Source organism: Monodon monoceros, unplaced genomic scaffold, assembly GCF_005190385.1.
Source record: "Monodon monoceros isolate NGI ecotype Baffin Bay Population unplaced genomic scaffold, NGI_Narwhal_1 Super_Scaffold_1, whole genome shotgun sequence".
NCBI lineage: Eukaryota > Metazoa > Chordata > Mammalia > Artiodactyla > Monodontidae > Monodon > Monodon monoceros.
The window spans coordinates 26,559,631-26,567,086 of NW_021703765.1; the positions used below are offsets into that span (position 1 = coordinate 26,559,631).

General features: G+C 46.3%; 1 protein-coding gene across 2 annotated transcripts in view; it reads left to right on the plus strand.

Moving 5' to 3' along the window:
- Positions 1-6,208, plus strand: part of EPG5 (ectopic P-granules autophagy protein 5 homolog) — a 129,113-nt gene extending 122,905 nt beyond the window's left edge. For both annotated transcript variants that reach the window (XM_029230514.1, XM_029230505.1), the window contains exon 44: positions 1,354-6,208. In XM_029230514.1, coding sequence (XP_029086347.1) covers positions 1,354-1,536 — 183 coding nt within the window. In that variant the 3' untranslated portion in view covers positions 1,537-6,208. The remainder of the gene's footprint in view (positions 1-1,353) is intronic.
- The last annotated feature ends 1,248 nt before the right edge of the window (positions 6,209-7,456 follow it).

Here is a 7,456-nt window from a genome sequence, read left to right on the forward strand (position 1 = left end):
GCATTTCAGTCTGCATTTGAGAAGTCTGCTCTCCTGTGCCCGCCAGCACCTGGAGCATAGCTTTGCTTTAGCTGCGGCCAGCAGGTCGCCCAGTCCTTGCCAGCCTTTGCCGGCCTTCCTTTAGACTTAAGTGATGACATACTTGTCATCAGGGTTTTCAGACTGGAAAGAAGTCAACTTTGTATAAAATGATTATTCTTAGGCAAACTGTCAAAGTAGACCGTTCTTTTTAAAAAAGAAAGGGGAGAGAGAAAGAGAGAGACATATGGACGCTATGGTTAGTGGGAGTGCCTGTTCCCACTGATTCTTGTTCTTAGATTAACTCCGTTCATACAGCAGTTAGCTTGGTACCAAAATCCCTTCCATTGTTGATTTTCAACCCCAAAACTTCTGTCTTAAACCACTTGGTAATTTATTTCTAAGCTGCCTGTTCATTTACCATCTTCAAAAAATCTTCTCCCTCCTTATATACTGAGCCAAGCAAATTCCATCTTTTAATCTATATCCTCTAGTGCAGTGGTCCCCATAAATGAGAGAGGCAGGAGAGTGGCACTTCACAGTTCACACTCAGAATGCTAGGGGTGGGTGAGCTCGTATAGCTGGAAAACAAAACTCCCTACCCGCCAAGAACCGTTGTTCTGATTCTTTGTTTGTTTTCTCTAAATACAGTCTTTTTCTCTTGTCTTCTCCCAGTATGAAGGGAGGAAAAATTAAAATTATGGAAGTAAAGAATGTTTTTCTTTCTTTATTCCCAAAGAGAAGCATGGGAATATGTCAATTCTGTTGGGCGGAAGCCAGAGGAACTTGATCTGTCCGTTGTGTTTGTTGGCTGATAGAACAACCTTATCATTCACCCTCGGCAGCACTTAGCCACTGGTTTCTTCTGAATTTCTAGTTACACGGTTTAGTATGACATTACTTTGTAATCTGAGAACAAACCCAACTGCAAATTAAAGCTGATGCCCGTGGTTTCCGGTTGAGTCTCCAGGAAGAGAGGCAGTAGATGATCTGGTGGGGAGGGCTGCAGTGCTGGCACTGGGGCAAGGAGGACAAAGCAGGAAGACAGCCTGGCTGCAGCAGTGGCACTCTGCGGGGAGGGGTTGGGAAACAGCACAGGCCAGGAAGAGGGAAGGCTGGATGTGGAAGGCGGCAGACGCCAGAGAAGCTTGGGTTGCCGGCCTCCTTCTAATTGTGGTTGATCAGTGCCTGCCTTTGAGACATCTAGTTCCAGTTCTGTAGGCTTCCCTGGAGGCTCACAGTTGCACCTGATGACGTTGGCAGGTGTGCTACACCTGCGGGAATCATGTTATATGCATCCATGTGGTTAACCCTCTTGCCTTCTATGTCTTTTAGGCTCTGAATGCTCTTGAATCCTTGACGTCAAGTAAGCAGTACGTTGAATACCAGGATCAGATATTGCAAGCCGCACAATTTATAAAGCGTCCTGGCCATTGCCTCCAAGATGGGAAAAGCTTCCTGGCTCTTCTTGTGAACTGTCTCTATCCAGAAGTGCATTATTTGGACAACATACGATAGTAACACTGAGGCTCTTGATAAACCTGTTGCTGTTTATGTTTACATTTAACTTTGCTGTTGCACAAATAACTTTGCTCAATTTCACTGCAGTTTGGCCAATGAATTAGTTGACTGAGATGCAAGTTGGTGGGTGCTAGATAAGTGTTGTGCATGTGCACATGTGTATGTGTGTGTCCTGAGCTCTTAAAATGTTCCAGGGACTTTGTAATTTTTATGTTCATCCAGCAAGAGAACTTACGAAGCTCTCCTTGGGTAGAGAGCCACTCTCAGTTGCCGAATATCCAGTCATCTCATGAGACCCCAGGTGGGGTGCTTTCGTATGTCTCCACTTCTGTCTTTTCCTGTTTCATTTAAATGTCAAGACTCCTGTGCCAGATATAACTACTTTGGGAATCGGGTTGAACCCTCACTTTTGAATCCCAATTGTGTTCCTTCAAAGTAAAAAAGCTTTGAAAATTTCTGCATTTCTCAAATGTGGGGAAATATACCAGCTTAAATTATTATATTTTTCTCTCAGAAGGGAGATAAGAATGCTGAATCAAAGTGAGTCGTTGTGTAAAATGTGACCACTTGATCCTGATTATAGTGGACAGTAGAGATGGTGACAAGTCCATTTCCATCCAGCCATGTGTCCTCATAGAGAAGGAGCCATTTGTCTACATTGGGGGCGCATGCTGGTGGTCTGTGGGGAGCATGTCGTGCACAGATGTGTTTTGTTTGATCTCCATGGCTGAGAGTGTAGACAGGGCTTCCTCTCTCCAGTGCACTGTAGACGTACATTCCCTTTGGTCATACCCCAGCCCGCTCCTTCATTCACGTCTTATTTGGCCCCTGTAGACATGTAAATTTGCAGCTCTTTCCAGACAGCAAGTTTGATATCTGAAGGTCCTGCTGTTGAGAGACAGAGACAGAGAACTTGACTGTCTGTTTCCTGCTTGTTTTATCACTCCAGATTTAAACTCAAATGAAGCTAGCAAACCTGCTGAAACACTGGTCGGTGGAAACTGGGTCAGGTCAGGAGACTTGACTGAAATTTGGCTTTTTTTTTCCTGACCTGACTGAAATTTGGCTTTTTTTTAATCGTCACGTGCCTTCTGTTGTTAACAGTTCGTTCTTTACCAAAGCCTGTCTGCAGTGTTGCCGTGTTTTGCTGCCATCTGCTTGCTCTTGTCATGTCCCCCCCCACGCCCCGGAATTCGCACCTTGACTTCTGTCATCATATTCATAATTCTGTTGGCTCAAAATTGATTTGTTTGTCCAGCTGGCCTAAGGTGTCTTTTGCTTGCAGGCTATCTATAGCCCGAGGCTATTTACATAAAAATGTCTTAGTCACTGAGAGCTTTCAGCAGGGGGATTTGGGGTATAGATTAACTGAGCGATAATCTCTTTCCAAATATCGTTTTGCGGTGCTTCCCCCAACATTTGGAAGTGTGTAGGAGCTGTTCTTTATTTTGAATCTTTTTAGTTGGACAGAACAGTTCTGCCCCACGGAAATGCTCTGGTAAAGATCATCCCTGTTAGCCTTCAAGTTCTGTAGGCCACTAAGTGTCCATCTCCGAGGGATGCATCTCAGAGCTTTCCTTGTTAACACGTTTTAGAAGCTGTGGACAGTTCCATGGCTGATTTGGCAACAAAGATTTTATGAGAGGAAATATTCTGTGTGCTGTTTTCTTTGAGGAGGATGTAATTATTGGTATCCTAGAATGAAATTTTTGAGTGACAGTACATACATTTAAAGAAAATTATGTTTAATCTTAATTTTTGAAGGTTTATAATATTTATAATGTATTTGCTCTGTAAAAATTATAAAAAATAAATCAGTCTTTGGTTGTAGCTGGTAAGAATCCGATTTTTAGGGATATCACACTATCTTGTAAAGTATTTCAGTTGTTAAAGTTGATGCAGATTTTTTTATGCCTGATGTCATCTGTTTTTTTTGACACTGTAACTTGATCATCAGAGATGGTCGGTAAAAGTACTTCCTCTCACGCTTAACAGTGGAAGGTTTACTCACCACATAGGTTCCTATGAGAGGCTCTGGGCTAAGAAATTGCTTTAACAACACTAAGATAGCTCAGAAGGTGGCAATGTTGCTGTAGCCTCCTGGGAAAGAATAGACCGGTCTGCCCACTGGCTTTCAGGAATAATGAGCTTTTGTTGGCAAAATAGTCACCTCCAGAGAGCGCAGGGCATGTTTCAGAGACAGTTAGCAGTGCTGCATGTTGATACCTGGGTCAGTAAGACCAAGGCACCTATGTGCTGGAGCTTCGTTGAAGGTGCACTAGTGCAGACTTTCCCCATACGTGGCCAGCAGTGGCTTCCGGTTCAGATGGGGATGCAGAGCAGCTTCCTGGGCTCTTCTCCACTCTTCTTTCTGCAGTTCACACAGGATGGGCCAGAGAGGCACACTCGACCCCCTGATCTCCTGGCTCCCCTTCCTAACTCTGCAGAAAGCTGCAGGCACAGATGCCAGGGAGGGAGGTTCTGCTGATGCGTCTGCCCAGCCTAATGGGGCCAGGGCCCACCCTCCATGTTCCTGAAGCTCCTGGCACGAGTCGCTGGTGGTTTCACGATCAGCCTGTTGGCACAGTCACGCCTGCCTCCTCGAGGTTGCCTGAGTCTCTCAGTTCTTCGAGGTGGGGGAAGCTGGGTCCAGACAATGAAAACCCCTGAGCAGCCCACCCTCTCTTTAACCAAGTGCCAACCCCCTTCCTCCCAGTCAGTGTATCCACGTTGTGCAAGTGAGAGTGTCCATGCCCTTTCTTCCTTTCGAGTGAAGGTGAGACACAGTTTTCTACTGGATTTTTTAAACTTAATTAATTAATTAATTTTTGGCTGCCTTGGGTCTTCGTTGCCACGCACGGTCTTTCTCTGGTTGTGGCGAATGGGGGCTACTCTTCGTCGCGGTGCGTGGCCTTCTCATTGTGGAGGCTTCTCTTGTTGCGGAGCACGGGCTCAGTAGTTGCGGCACACGGTCTCTAGAGCACAGGCTCAGTAGTTGTGGCTCACGGGCTTAGTTGCTCCGCGGCATGTGGGATCTTCCTGGGCCAGGGCTCGAACCTGTGTCCCCTGCATTGGCAGGCGGATTCTTAACCATTGCGCCGCCAGGGAAGTCCATCTATTGGATTTTTAAACCTGAAATGAATAATTTCTGGAGCACGAAGCAGATGTTATAGAATCATGACTTTTGAAGTCAGTAGAGGCATTAAAGCTCATCTGGTCCCATCTCCCACTCAGCAGGGATCCCAGCCCTGATCCTCCAGCCTCTCCTCTGCCCTTTCCTGTGGCCACTAGTTCCGCTCCTCATGGACAAGCCCAAGTGGCCATTGGTGAGCTTGGTTGTAGTTCTGCTTTATACTGGGCTAAAACTGGCCTCCTGGTAACGCTGGCCATAGTTCTGCTGGAGCTGTTCTCCTGCCCCCTCCTGACAGACCTTCAGACCTTTGGAAATTTTCATACCTCATCAGACCTCTGACCCTGCCCGTCCACCCAGCCCTCAGCCTTTGTCAAACGAAATGCCTAGTGCCTTTAGTTAGTCCTTTGCCCCCATGATGTCTGCCAGGGCTGCCCTTTGGGAAAACTGCCCAAATTAGCCCACGTTATTAGAAGAGGGCCATGCCGAGAAACAGTAGGGTCAGGACTTGGGTAAAACAAATGAGGCACCCAGGGCACACATATAAGGTGGCACTTGCCTGCTGGCTCCGAGAGAGTGTGCCTCCTTAGGTTATGTGCCCTCAGCCTGGTCTCTGCTTTGGGGGTTGGCTACACTAGAGTGGGTCACGCAGCAAAGCTTGCTCCGCTGGACATGTGGGCAGCATCAGCTCTCAGCAGCTGTGCCCTCTGGTTGGCACGTTCAGTCAGTGGTGAGTCAAGCTCCAGAGCTCGGTTTATCATCAGTTGCAGGTCTGACAATAAGGCGCTTTGCACTTATCCTTCAAAACTGTCTGCTCTGCATTTTGGACCAACTTTACTCCTTATTCTGAGCTAGTAAAATTTTATTTAGAGCTGAAAAATTTTCTGCTTAGTTAACTTTGTCTTATTAAGCAAAGTGGAGAGTACGATGCTGCAGATAAGCATGATGCTTTAAAAAAAAAAGTTCCCTCCTGTCATCTTCCATTTGCATCTGGGTTGTGCTGGGTAAAGTTCTTGGCATCCAGCCAGGCACTAACACTGACCTTGTCCTGGTCTGTGATGATCCCGGTCCGTGGTGACCCTCTCACATTATAGAGGCGTCATGTGTCCTATAGAAGCGGTAGTTGAAGTTTCCTTCAGTCTAGATAGGTTCCTGATTTCTGATGACAATAACTTGAGAAAAAAACTACTGACCCTATTTTGGGGTAATGAAACCACTAAGGAATGTTGTTCATTATAACTTTATTTTTTAATGTACTGATGTAATATCTCCCAAGCACTGAGGTTTAGGATTTATTTTTCTTTCAATGGCTTAAATCACTCAAGTGGCAGCAAATACATCTTAAATGTGTTCAACTCTTTTTTCCTACCCACATGCCTAGTGTGGCCTTTAAAAACAAGTTATTTTGGTCATTAAATGTGCAATATTCACTTCTTATTCATTGTTGGCATTTTACTTGCTTGTACAAAGGATGAGTTTTTATATAGTGATGAAACACAGAAAGAAATGAGAATTGGTTAAGTAAAATTCTGCAAATAAACTAGATTCAAATTTAATTTACGTGTGGTAGACATCTCATTTTGGGCAAGTTGGTTGGCAGGTCTTTTCATCCAAAAATCACAAAAAGAAAAGTGTGAAGTTATAAAGCTTGTAATGGGTAGAATCTATATTCTGTGACATTTCACCACAATCGGTGAGGCCTCTAGTTTCAAAGAGAACTTAAAACTTGGGGGTTTAAGAATTGGCATAGACGGGGACCACCTGGTGACCCCAGAGAGTTCAGGAGAGCCCTGAGGTCTGTAATGTGCTTGTGATCCTAGTAGGAGAAGGTACATGAAGCTGCACAAAGGCTTCCACTGCCTGAGTTCCTGGGTGGGGGCAGGGCGCCTCTGGGAGGGCAGCCAAGCTGCCAGGGAGGTCAGTGCAACCTGAGGTTGGTCACAGTCTGCTCCAGAAATCATTTCATGTTGGAATGCCAGGGAGTTCTTCCTTAGTGTTCATTTCCATTACATTAAGACACATCTTGAATGGGCCAAAGTATGGTGAGAGGGCCCGCATATTTGATTTGGGATTACATCAGTTTGGGATTTCCCTGGGACAGCGCCCTGTGTGTCTCCCCAACCCTTGCGTCCTTGTCTGGGTTTGGCTTCCTTCTCCAGACAGAATCACAGGGTTTTGGAAAGTGGCTTAGAGGCAAGTTGTCCCACCTCCTACTAGTGTAGGAATCACCTGTCTCTAGACAGGTGGGCTTCCTTGCTGGGAAACGCCCAAAGAAATGCAGCTCCAAAGTGGTCCATGTCACCATGGGGCAAATGAGAATCCTTCACCTAAGGATAGGGAGCCAAGATCTTCCTCCAAAACCTGCTTCTCTTCTGAAGACAGCCCTCTTCCCTCTTGGTCTTCCTTTGCTAGCCTAAACCCTTTTAGGAGACAGACCCACATTCCCCGCCTATTGGTCAGAGGAGCCAACCTGATCTCTCTCCTGGACACCATATTTTAATAATGGCCTAAATTTGTGGCTTGGACCAGACTTACCTTGGACTCTCTCAGCTTGCTCTAGTTGACCTGCTCCCTGACACGTCCTCCTTAACCTTTCTTAAGGCCCCTCTCTGTACCTTCCCTCCCTTCACTTCCTCTTCCTCCCCCCTTCCCCTTCCCCACCCCATCTCTCTGCTCTTCCACCTGAGGTCACAGCCAGCAGCCTCTGGTGGAGGTGTGGAGGTGTGTCCCCACAGGGCCTCTCCCGGGGAAATCTTTAGCCCTGTGGCCCCTCTGAGTTCACTGGCA